The sequence below is a fragment of the Ascidiella aspersa genome, chromosome 2 (assembly GCF_963924565.1).
Source record: "Ascidiella aspersa chromosome 2, kaAscAspe10.2, whole genome shotgun sequence".
Taxonomy (NCBI): Eukaryota; Metazoa; Chordata; class Ascidiacea; order Phlebobranchia; family Ascidiidae; genus Ascidiella; species Ascidiella aspersa.
Genome location: NC_139448.1, coordinates 18,549,689 through 18,563,054, shown reverse-complemented (window position 1 = coordinate 18,563,054; position 13,366 = coordinate 18,549,689). Strand labels below are relative to the sequence as shown.

The 13,366-nt window shown below is 33.8% G+C and overlaps 1 protein-coding gene across 1 annotated transcript; it reads left to right on the top strand.

The window, feature by feature from the left end:
* The first annotated feature begins 970 nt into the window (after window positions 1–970).
* LOC146164177 (MICOS complex subunit MIC60-like) lies at window positions 971–13,366 on the top strand. Its single transcript, XM_083381942.1, has 17 exons — window positions 971–1,118; window positions 2,569–2,636; window positions 3,348–3,503; window positions 4,034–4,191; window positions 4,401–4,523; window positions 5,085–5,258; window positions 6,385–6,522; window positions 6,838–6,940; window positions 7,290–7,425; window positions 7,666–7,801; window positions 7,891–8,108; window positions 8,934–9,079; window positions 11,400–11,548; window positions 12,226–12,362; window positions 12,544–12,732; window positions 12,908–13,072; window positions 13,191–13,366. Exons 1-17 carry the CDS (start codon window positions 1,080–1,082, stop codon window positions 13,302–13,304), a joined length of 2,349 nt encoding a protein of 782 aa, XP_083238068.1. The 5' UTR covers window positions 971–1,079; the 3' UTR covers window positions 13,305–13,366.

Here is a 13,366-nt window from a genome sequence, read left to right as displayed (position 1 = left end):
GGATCAAAAAGTCCGACTTTTAGACTTTGAGGTTTTGGACAATGCACTGATTTGCATTAACAAATGTGCATAAGAAGATTAAGTTTAACAATACTTGACCCAACCAAACCCAAACGCTAACCAGCGCCCTAACCCAAATAATGTGCGATAATTTAATACTTACGCTTCAGGCCCCAATACCTCAATTTGTGACGTAATAATCTTAAATACAATGGACGAGAAACCATCTTATGACCATCCGAGTTTGGGCCTTTTTTCCCAGCATTTAAAGAATTATTAAAATAACGCACATTATTTGGGTTAGGATTCGGGTTAGCGTTAGGGTTTAGGTGGGTCAAGTGTTATTAATCCTATCTCATATTTTTTGTTATCTTTTCTGAACTTTTAATGAATATTTTTAATTTATCTACGCCGGGAGTTTACCTAAAGGTCCAAATCAGTGCATTGCCAGGACCTCAAGGTCTAAAAGTCTAGACTTTTCTGCCATTGGATGGCCTGATTGTCGTAGACCTTTTTGCTTAGAAATGCACTGATTTCTAACGGATCGGGTGTCTAAAACGACGCATCAGCAAAGTTTCGCATAAAATTAGAATACTAGGCTATACTTAAATATGTGACCCACTTGTGCATTATGTAAGGCTTAAGGTCGTGTTTGTGACCCGCGCGACAGAAAGGTTCACCATCCCTGATATATAGTGTACCTCGAGAGATTCTGAAGGGTGCCACAGAAAGTTTGCAAAAAAACCGAAGGCATCCATCGGTCCTCGCCTTAAAGACCAGCGCCATTACTTACCAGTAGCATTAGCCATCGCTGAAGTATGTCAAAACAGTTTAACTATACTATAATAAAATTTGTAAAAGAGGTCGACAAGAACATCACAATTTATTTCTAATTTTATTAACATTAGAATGAAAACCATTGATCTCTATGAAAACACAAGCTGGGAAGCTGGTGATATGCATGAACAGTTTTTATGTTAGCATGTTTATTTTAGTTAAATTGTAGCGAATGTGTGACTGAATACCGCTAACTAAAGTCAAGCTTTGTTGCAAATTGCAAGTGGCTTTGCTGTTTAGAAATGTTACGCCTTGGACATAAGACAGTGTCACGCTTACAAGTAAGTTTATTTTATTTTAGAAAGGCACTTTTTATAACCAATTTTTTATCAATGATATCGATATTGACACGCAGGATTTGAAACTTTGACTCCTCAAGGCCAATGCTCTCTTATCAAATCACCATGAAATGCGTTTCGGTTTCGCCGCCCAAAGTCACTCAAATGCTCAAAACTGAAATGCTTAAGCGCAATTTTTATTTAATTTAATGCATTACGGCCGCGTATAACTTTTATCTAACTAAATGCATTACACTTACAGCCGCGCAAATTTCAGTAACTTTATTACAGCCGCGCAATTTTAAGCTAAATTAGAAGGTGATTTGGCGCTGGTCTAGAATCCTATTTTTTTGAAAGACCAAACCTGCATCCAAAAGAACTAAATATGAACCCTGGATTTCTCATGCATTACATCCAGGTTAGAAAGTAAGGCCTGCTTATCACCCGCGGATTTATCCACGTGCAGTTTTCTTCTCAGCTGCGGTCATAGCCATTTCCCACATTCCATAAAATGCCACCAGCCGCCCCTCGCGAAAAGGTGTACCTATGCAGTGAAAACATGCCAGGTGTGCCACGCTTTAAAGAGACTTCTTACTTTCATTTTTTTCGAAAGACACTGTCTAAAATTGTGTACTAATAATACCCTAAACGTATAGTGTAGTCTGGCTTTTTGATTGTATGCAATAATTCTATTAAACTTACTTTACTTATATTTAAACTTTTTTTAAACCTATGTTACCTTCTATCGCAAAAGTCATAATTTGAAATAATTTTGAAACAAACTCCACTACCAAGTCATTTGCATGTCTAAACGATACAACAAAGGTTATTAGCTTTTAGAGTTAGACAGACACAAACCCTGTATATTATTCATGAAAAGGCATTTTGTTATCGGCCTCAGTTCCCGCTGTATTTTTTTTATCTTGATTGTTCTTGCACAAATCTTTTGATTGGTGTACCAGAAGACTATTCAAACAATAAAGTATGAAATCCAATGTTCTTAATTCTTTGATTAGACATTGTGAAAGGTAACCGAAGTCCCAGGACTTTGAGCGGATTGTTTAGGACTTTAAAAGCCTAAACCTAGTTGACAAGGGAATAATACATTAAAATATTGCGCCTTTGGCGGATATAACCATTAACCATACACAGACTATTCTCCATGGGCTACATCGGACATTAGCCCTTGGTGTGCAATAAGTAATAAAAGTTTGCACACACTGATATATAGGAAGCCGGATGCATATATTATTTTTTTGGGTGCAGCTCGGATTTGTTAAAATTAATTTGTAGGTGCACTTGTCATACTTTCCACAGTGGTCTCTGGGAAAAAAACTACAACTCGTAACAATACAAACATTTTTAGGCAAAAGAGTTTATATATATATATATATTTAAAGTTATATAATGGTACAAATGTAGAATAAAATCAATAAATATATAATATCTTCAGCATGGAGCAAAAGGCCAATTTCTTCTACCATCATATCGGTTGCTATCAGGAAATACTAACCCTTCCAGGTACTTTTAAAAACATCTTTATTTATTTCAATCAGGGAGTCAAAATGAACCTGAACTGGATATTTATGAACTAGTTTCAGGATAATTTTTTTTAAGATTTTAACCTTTATAACTTTTTTCAATAGTTCAAGACTACTTCAAGTTATACTATGTTTAATTGCCTTTGCATATTTATGTAATAAAATTTTTCTTTTTAATTGTTTAGATCCTTCAATAATGATTTTTTAGCACTTCAAAAAACTTGGATTAAATACTAATCACAATTCAATAATAATTGTATGCATTTATTGACCCACATGTTTTAGGTTAATGCAACTTTTATTAAACCCAATCTTGAAAAAAACTGATTGGTAGATGATTTATTTAAAAAAAATAACATTCTGAAAAAAACCTTAAAAGAAAAAAGCCAAAATTTAAATGGTGTGACTTCCTGCTTAACAATTTACTTAGTTTTGCTTTATCATTGGTGTAATAAGGTTTTATGTGAGAAATTACTAAGGCATATAAGACACGTCCAACCTCTTCTATTTCTATCATATATAACCGATGCTCCTGTATTTTAGGCAAAACAGAAAGTTTGACTAATGATGGTTTCTTAGTTGTCAATCCCACCATACGGAACTATTGTTTTTTCATAAATGGTATAGGTTATAACAACAAATTGGTTACGCAAATACAGTTTTTTGTATGCATTTATATGTTTGAATGCAGCTCCACAAGCACACTTGTAGCTGGTGCTGCCTTACTTGTTGCTGGTTGTGGAGGGACAGTTGTTTATGCAAAAGTAAACCCAAAGTTTCGTCAAACTTTGGAAAATAATGTTCCGCCAGCTCGTTCTGCTTTTGAACTCTTGCTGGGGCCTGTAAGGTTAGTGAATCTTATAACCTCATACAATGGTCATTTAATTGTCATTATTTTGAAAAAACAGAAGACTATGTAACAATAAATAACTTGTTGTTTGCCTTAAAACATTACGTAAGCATTTTTGATGGATTCCGTCAAATTTTTATCAATGTTAAAAATTACCGAACAGAAGTAACAATGTATAGAACTATAGCTATGTGGTCAATTGGATACCATTGTATATTTTACCTATCTATAATTAAAGACTAAATTACATACTTATCTTATAGTATTAGGCTCCTCACATTTATCTATGCCGAACTTAATTACAGGATTAAGTTTACTTTGAATGTATAGTTTGAAGCATCAAATTAAACTAAAGGAAGTTAAGACCAAGCAATGTGTTTACCCATTACAATTTGTTTTGGTATCTGTTTTTTATAAATATATTTTTTAAACTTTTAATCAGGGGTAACTTCTGAAACTAAATGTATTTCTTCTACTAATATTATGTAATTTAGAAAGTTGAATATTTAAACTTTGTCTGTGTGTAGTTATGAGAGCAGCATCCAACCTCCCATTGTTCCTCCGAAAATAAAAAAAAAGATAAAAGATCCAATGGAGGAGCCATTTCGAGATTTGAGAAATGCTAATAAAAAGAAAGAATTTCAAGAGAAACCGGTTGATGGAGATTCAGCAAATAAAATTTTAGGTGTCTACTATGTGTAAAATTTACCGACTTGTATTTTGTGATACCTTTTCTTCATAAATAAATCTAGTTTATAATATTTAATATTTTAATAAATAACATGGCCAAGAGCAACAACAAAACCTAATAAGTTCCTAAAAATCACAAATTAGTTGCATTCCTAATAATTATAAATATTTTAATGTGGCTCTTTGATAACCTTTTATACACAGATGCTGATAAACCTCAAAATGAAACTCTAGTTGAACCACTGTTGACTGTGGTACCTTCACTGGAAATTCAAGAAAGTAAAGATAATGATGATTCTAACCACTCAGTAGTGGAACCAGTGATAGGTATATTGTCTAAGGCTTTTTTAAATATATTGTTTTGCAACAACAATGTATATATGTATTATATTTATGTATATATTGTATAAATAAATAATGTTTTGGTACTAAATTCGAAGTAAACACCATAAATTAACCCAAGACATTAATTAGTATTTAATGACACTAAATTATAGATCTGACACAATTTCATCAACAAGCAAATCCTGATATAATTATGGTTCAAATTCAAAATTTTTCCTATATTCTTGCTCCTCAACGGGAGGTTTCTGAATTCAATACATCTAACAACACATGTAATTTCACTGGAGATTATGTAAAAAATGTAATCTTGTTCCCCCTCCCTAAAGACTTTCGTTGCTGCCAAGGGAGGCCAGGACCATAATTAAGAAACCCTAATTAAAATTTTGTTTGATAGTTTGTGTATGTATTTCATTTTTTTGGTCATAACTTTGTTAAGCACTTGATACTCCAAATATAAGTTTATCAAACAATATTATATAAGATTGATTTTAAATATTTATAAATAAGCTTTTTTAAATAATGTCATATGTTTTTGTTGTTTAGAAGTTGCCTCAAAAACTGATTTGGTAGATGAGTTATCTTCAAAAGATGAAGAACAAGAAAGGCCTGCTTTAACAGAAACAAGTCTAGATCCAGAAATTTCTTCATCACCGGCCAATCTGTCTGAAGGCTTTAACTTTGAGAAACATCAAATTGAGGAGGAGGCGAATGCAGAAGGTGTGTTGCTTGGTGTTGTGCCCAAATCTAGATGGATTTGCTTTTTTTTTTTACCATAGTAATGAATGTCATTTTTAGAATTATATAGAAATACATTAATTTAAACCACATTATGTTGTTTGAAGTACTGCATTAGTGTCTTGGCGTCATTATACACAAGTTTTTAATGTTTTACTGACTACCGGTCGAACACAGTTAATCAGTTATTTCTTGGGGTTTATGCAAAACTGTTAAATGTGCCGTAGCCCGTAATATTGCTATAAATATATAATGTTTTATATTACAGTTAAAATATCGTTAATACAATTTAAAACTGAATTTTCTTCTAAACGACAATTTCAAAGAGCTGACTATAATTTTTTTAATTTTGTATTTGATTTGTGTGCATTTTTAATCGATTTTGACAAAATTTTGACCTTTCTGATTTCTTTTGACTTTGTTCTTTCTTTAAGTTAAAAATAATTGTCCTACACACATATAAAGATTAAAGAACATCCCCCAGTAAAAGTTCACTTTCTTCTTATATTTAACCGGTAGTTAAAAAAGTTTTGCACTTTACTTTTAATATAATATATAATATGTTTCCAGTATTTTAATGCATTGTAGATAATGTAACTTGCTGACAATGATTTATAGAGGCTGGCTGCAATAAATGATTGGCTTCCTGTAGCCCAATTTGTGAGTTGCTTTACTGTTTACCATACAGAATGCAATTTGAAAAAAATGTTTATATAAACTAATTTTGTCATTTTTTGCCAATGGTTTTTCTAAAGACCAATGTAAACAGTGATTTATGTTGAATTGAAAAACTCCCTAGCAAATAGAATCGACAAAATAACAATATATTTTTAGCCTGTGTAAAAAAAATTGCTCCATTTACTTAAACCCTATTTTATACCTAGGGCTGCTACATGGTCATTATTTCTAAGATTGGTCCTTAATTTCCAGGTCTACATTTTTATTTACTAATTTCTAAGAAATGTGACTTGTAACCTTATTTTATCACATTATTAACAAAGCAACAATTCTTAATGCAAACCCATATATAATATTTTAAATTTCAATAAATTGTTTGCTATGAAAAATCTTTTAGCAATTAGTCTAACTAGTAAGTATCATTTAACAGCCACAGTTGTGATCCTGGATGATATGCTCAATGCATGTTCAATTGCTTGCTCAAATGCAATAATTGCTAACATTGAAGCTGCCAACAACATTGCTCTGCACTCATCCCTGCTTCGTGTTGCTGCAGATTACCCAGCTGGTGAGTTACCTTTTTTGTTTTTAAATTAAATGAATAATATTGTAGGCAAAAATGGCCTATTTATTTCAGGCAAGGTATTTGTTGTATATTTCTCAATTTTGGTTTGATCTCACTCAGTTCCATTTTGTAGAGACACTAGTTGTGCTGCTGGTAACCTAGCTAATGGACCTTAATGTTGTAATTGTTGAGAACAAATATGTTTAATATCAGTTAACAAACCTGTTTTCTAAAAAGTACAATAAATATTATTCTCTTAATAATATCGGTTGGTTGTAAACAAATTAGATATCTTATTGTAGTAACTTTTATGTATAGCCGATGCCATCGAAAAGAGCCAGCAATGGGAGGATGTTGCACATGCTCTAACAGAAAAGGAAAAATCAACGCAACAAGCAGAACTTGCTTACCAAGCTGCCATGTATGCAATTATGTTATTTGGTTTCCATTAATTACCTAAGAATTTTTTTCATTTCAGTAAGGTTTTGGTTTTGTCCTAGCTGTGTTATTATATTAAGGATAGATAATTTTGAACACTCCAGCTAAGAGTACTTTTTATGTTACCATGATTTCAATGTTGTTCTTGTGATTGTGTATGGCTTGTGTGTACTATGCACATAATTTTACAAAAATATGATGCTTGAGCCAGCAATTTTTTAAACACAAGATACCCTTCCAACTGTTGGTTATTCTTTGAAAATTGGCCCCTGTAAAGGCTTTACTCTTCTTAGTGTAATTTTTTTCTATTTTACTATTAAATTGTATTCAAGGGAAGAGCTGGCCAAGATGAGACATGCATTAAAGGATGCGAACTGCGGGGACACCACTAGTACAAGCTCCAAGCTCATTGAAGTTGATCGTGACTGCATGAGTATGTCCCATGATCTCGAGGAAGCTAAAGGAAGAGTAAGCATCGACTTAAGTGTTTTCCTATGTCAAGAGATAACATTTAGACATTTTACGTTAGATCCAACCTGGATGTTAAAAGTTTTGGACAATTATTCATGTTGACTCTGTAAAAGTTATTAATTATTTTTTTACACTTAAACCCAAATAAAAGCGAGTAAATGGCATTCTGTGCTTTGATTGAGTATTCAAACGACAATGTTGTGTTTTGACGAATTTATAAATACTTTGCTCAAAAAGATGTTGGGAAAAGAGGTTGAGGCATCAGCCCTTCGCAAGTATCTTCAACAAGTTGAAGTGACCAAAGAAAAGTTTAGATTGGAGCTAGAAGCCAATCTACCAGAGTTTGTGTCAGAACCTGAATGGAAAAAAACAAGTATGTTTGACAGTGATTGTTGTAAATAGTGTTTTATTGTTTAATATTTGTAAAAGATAACTTGAATGTGTTGCATAAACAATATTCAGATAAGACAAGAAGCCAAGAGAACTCAGCCCTTCTTCATATGCAACATCAGGTTGAAGAGCTTCAAAAAGAGTTGGCGGAAGAGCGAAGCAGTGGAGCGGATCGGCTTGAAGATGTCGTTTCCTCTGTCAGGTCGGAGGTGGAGGAGCACATTAGGAAGTTGGCCGAGATGGACTTGAACAAAAAGCTTGAAGAGCAGAAGTTGTGTTATGACGAGCAAGTGTGTTTGCTTTAACTATATTTGGGGCCTAGTTGATGTAAAAAAAATGTTTTTTGTTGATATCTAGAACAGTGGTTACTAACCTTTCGGTGTCTCGACCTCCTTTTCAATTTTTTAGAGCCTATGTGACCCCTAATTTTAGCGTATTACACATAAACCAGATGGCGACCATATACAATTTAGCAAAAATATTCGCTTTTCTAGACCGAAAGTTCGGCAGGAATTGTCGAATTTACGCCATATACATCCCCTCAACGATTTTTTATCCCGAAAAAAAATAACATGTATTGTGTGCTTATCACGTAGGACTGGAAAATTGACTGCCGTAGAAATAACTTAAACGAAACAATAAGACTTGATTTTTATATAAACTCGTTTTTAGAATTTAATTTTCGCTGAATGTTGTTAAATAGTGTTTTATAAAGTGTCGCAAAACAGGTGCTCAAATGTCCACGGTTTCTATCTGTACAAGACAAGGCCATTAGCAAATTTCATTAACACAATTCTTAGACTGACGTTGGTCCTTTCTCCTTTTCTGTCATTGTTTTTTTATTGTGTTGTTTGAAAAATTGTACACCCTGACCCCTCTAACAACCTCTTTCGACCCACAGGTTCGGAACCACTGATCTAGAGTATATCTGTAGAAATCTGTATAGCATTCAAATAGATTACTTCATCTTTGTTATAAATAACAATTTTTTGTAATTTGTCTGAGAAGAAAGTAGAACGTAATATTTAGTTTTGCAATCCTGAGACAACAGGGTTTGTTCTGTACAACATGGTATTCTTTACAGGTAAAACTGTTATTATTAACGTTTTGCCCAGATCGCTGAAATGCGAAAAACACACGAGAACGAGATGAGAAAACAACTGAAAAGGCAAGCATCGGTTCATGTCGAGCATTTATCTGAAGCACTGTCATATATGGAAAGACAGACTTCTGAGAAATATGAAAAAGCCATGAACGAAGAGTAAGAAACTATAATTTTTGACTTTTTATCTCATGGTCACATTTTTGTTTGAATTGACACATGTCTTCTTCTCTGGGTTCATAGACGAATTATTATCAGTCACGATGGATTATCAATCGGTTTTACAGGATGTTTTTTAAAATATAAAAGTTTACCGCTAAACAGCGTAAGATTTTAGTTTGTTTAAATATCCGACTTAAACAGTGACTATTAGGAATGTTTAAAGTAGAATCCCAAGGTGTTGTAGAATAATAGGTTTTGAATTTAAACCATCAAATCTTTATTGTTTTTTTAATTATTTAAATACTATTTTGGGGAGAATTAAATGATAATCGCGAAACAATGTGATGACTAATACCTAGGGCCCGCAAAAGTCAATAAAGTTTAAATTTTTTAAGGACCTCGTCTGTCCACGAATCAAAGAATAAAGTTGTTTTCAGCACCTAAGGGACTGTTTCTAAGAAGTTTATAGGTCAAAATAAAGTTAAAATTTACCATAAAGGTAAAATTTTTAAATAAAGAAGTCAAAATTTGTCAAATTATGGCTTTTGACAAAGTTTTTGTGTTTCTTAAGAGTAATTTTAGTAAAAAATCGTCGTGGAAGCATTGTAAATCAGGAACTGCGACACAATTAAACCATATTAACCCATAAAAGCAGGAAAAATGTCACTACGCCCACTTGGATCAGCAGTAACTTTTATCGCAAATTGTCCATTTTTTTATTTATTGTTACGTATTTAAATAATTCTTGTGAAACACTTCAACGTGATAAACGTGGTCTTTTCGAAGATCAACAGTTTGGATTGTAGGAATAGCCTACTGACATTCTGTAATACAAAAATGCCTCAGCAAGCTAAATCTATCGCCAAAAAAGCCCGACGCACTTTTTATAATCCTTAAAACGCCTTGACTTCGCGACAAAGTATTATGTTTGGGCCTGCAATTGACAAAATATTATGTTTGGGTAACTGGCATCAATTCAAGGAAGAACTGTGGCCTCTACAAACAAGCAATTTCGTTAGGTTAAAATAAAGTTAAAATTTGATAAAAATAAAGTTAAAAATTTTTTTTTTTAGGTTAAAATAAAAATGACCCTACTAATAACATATGTATATTGTATTAAATAAATTGAATTACAAATAGTGGACATTGTAAACAACTACTATTTAATTTATTTGCGAATATATAGTTAATATAATGCAGCACAATGAAATGTTCACAAATTATTTAAAACATTTTGTGTTTTCGTTATACTTTGCTACAAATGTGATCTGTTAATTAAGCAGTCAAATAATATGCTGCTAAAAATACAAGTTAGCACTGCCAGTAATGCGTTGCTATTACATGATAACTACGCTTTAGTCTAAACTCGCCAATATTTGCCTAAAGTTGTCTTTGAGTCGCCTCGTATCGTATTTTGTCGAAAGCCAGCGCGTTTTACGAAGGAATGTTTCTTTTGCAATTTACCGCATGTAAGGAAATTGCGAAATCTTTGCCCCTGGCCTTCACGTTAGCCGATCGGACGATAATATTTGATTGACACTTAATAATGATTAGGCCAGCGGTTCTCAACCAGTGAGCATTTTTGAGTGGACCACAGACCAATTTAAAAAAGCTAAATTTACTGAAGAATTTAGTTTTATTTGTGTCACTATACTGAATTTTACAGGAATAATGGCTTGGGAAGGAATGTAAATTTATTGTTTAGGCTTTAGTATCTCACTAATGCAATGAAAAATCTTAATGAAAATCTGTTTTGAAACATGTTCTGCCGTTTTTGTTCTGAACCTATTATATAGTTGTTTTCTTTTTCATAAACATTTATTGGGCCGCAGAATTTTTGGGCAACGAAAATGGGCCACGAAAGAAAAAAGGTTGAGAACCACTGGATTAGGCGAAGGTTATCGCCAAGTAATTGTTCTCCGAAAAACGCTGACTAATTGGCTACATTTAAAGCAAGCACTTTAAATGTTTCTCCCGAGGAACTGGCCTTTATCAAAACTTGCCACTTGCGTATATGTACAATTAGGTGCAACCGTTGTAAAACAAATAAATCTTAGCCGATCTAGTAAACCGCTATAAACGGCAATATATGCATAATAACTGTAGAAAATATCAATTCTAATCGGCACATTAAGCATTTCAGCATCACAATTATTGCAATACCTCGCTTACAAATTCTTGATATCACCTGGCGGCTTTTAGAAAACTTTAAGGCCACGTTCGCTTTCTTGATGCCCTAAAGTTTAGTAAACAGTTCTTGAGTCACATCAATAATGTTTTTCTTTTAGATCCACTTAAAAAATACATTTTATTTTAGACTCGAGCAACGCGAAACGATGTTTCAGCAAGCATTGGAAGCCGAACGAACTTCAAACGAAGCCAAAACCTTGTCGATTTTTGAAAAAAGCAACTTTGAGCTTGAAACCGCATTCGCCCGTTTGAGAGGAATCGAACAAGCTGTAGACGGTTAGTTCGCACAATAATCGTTATTGTTTTTTTAAGAATGCGCCCTGTACGACTTTATGATGCGCGCGCACTTTTACGTTGTTTCTGTGCAATCACAAACCTGTGTTCCTGTGTGGTTAATATTCCCACAATTTGTTGTTTCGCCAAAATTGATAGAAAGTATTTTGTGAATCTTTTGTGTGCCAAATACGTCATCATTCCTTTTACATTGTTTAAAAGTTTTTCAACCTAAGAAATGCAGGTTGTTCGCTCGTAACAAGGATGCCTGCCTACCCTGCCTTGAATAGAATAAGACGCATTTCAAGAACATTAAATGAATCTTGGGTCTGACCCAGATTAAGGATTTTTTCAATAAATGCAAACTTTATAACGGCCCGCCGAGACTTTGTGACTTAGAAATAAGATTGCCCACCCCGTATTAAAAGCACTAATTTTCAAATATGCCAAGATTCTATAATTTCGACCAACAGGTAAGAAAATAGTTTTCCTACAGCTTAGTGTCCTTTATTTAACTTTCCTTGGTGTTTGCTGTTACAAGGGCTCTTGAAGCCTAAGCTATATCTAAAAATCTCTCCTCTATTTTTATAAAAACACTCGAAATTCTCTTGTGCAGTTATGTTTGGCAAAACGTTTTAAGCGCAGTTCTGGTAAATTACATTTCCGTTCGTTCGTTTCAGGACGAGCTCATATTGAAAATGTATCTCGAAAAGCACAAGAGCTCTCTTTGGCGTGCGACGCCCTTCTGGTTGCCATAAGATATGGTGATGGAGGAAAACCTGTCCCCTTATCTGCAGAGCTTGATACTGTTAAAGCAGTAAGTCACTTCTTCGATTGGATACTTTTGCTTGTACGTACCATTTGCGTTTTTTTATTGACTTATACTAGCAATTACATGATGGATTGACGTGTATTGTTGTAAACTGTTCGGTCTGTCCAAACGAATTGTTTATATTAGACTAGGTTCGAAACCAATCCTCAATGTCTTGTGTTTCCAGATCTACAAAGAAGATCCTACAATCGACTTGTTTTCTGGCGCTGTTCCCACGGAGGCAGTAGAGAGGGGCGTCTACACGGAAGAGGTCATCCGTTCCACGTTTCAGCGCATCGGCAAAATATGCCGCAGGGTGTCGCTAGTGGACGAGAATCGGAACTCGCTCTTCATTTTCTTTATGTCTTATTTGAAAGTAAGGAAAAATATTCCTGCAAAAAAATCGTAATTATTACATAAACGAGCATAGCCAAGCAAGTGACATACGGCTTTCCGCCAGTAATGATTAGTTAATTATTTAGATGAAAAATTTGCCAAAAGCATTTACTTTCTGTCAATTAATATCTCCACACCTTTATTTTTCATTGCAGTCTTTACTTACGGTTAGTAACGCACAACAAGAACCGCCCACCGAAATCAACCAATCCCAGCTAGACGTCTTCTCAATTATTTCTTACGCCAACTACTGCCTTCAGAGGGGAAATCTAGAACAGGCCATTCGATTTGTTAACCAGTTAACAGGAGAACCTCGAAAGGTATTAAATTTCTTTTATGCCAGGAATTGCAATTATGAGAATACAGACTCCCTAATTTCACACAGAAAACTTAGGCAGAATTGTTATATAACAAAATCAATCGCTTTTGAAATAACAGGTTGCTGAAGACTGGATAAGAGAAGCTCGCTTGCTACTCGAAACAAGACAAGCTATTGAGGCCCTGGCAGCAGTTTCGCAAGGACTTATTATAGGCGCTCAACTGAAAAAGTAAAATAACCATCCTAATTGTGTTTTGCTTTACGTTGCGTCAATAAATATATATGTATTGTCCTA

Coding starts and splice junctions, on each gene's coding strand:
- LOC146164177 (XM_083381942.1), top strand. CDS start 1,080: ATGTTACGCCTTGGACATAAGACAGTGTCACGCTTACAA. Junction 1,119..2,568: donor AGACAGTGTCACGCTTACAA/GTAAGTTTATTT, acceptor TAATATCTTCAG/CATGGAGCAAAAGGCCAATT. Junction 8,109..8,933: donor AGTTGTGTTATGACGAGCAA/GTGTGTTTGCTT, acceptor CGTTTTGCCCAG/ATCGCTGAAATGCGAAAAAC.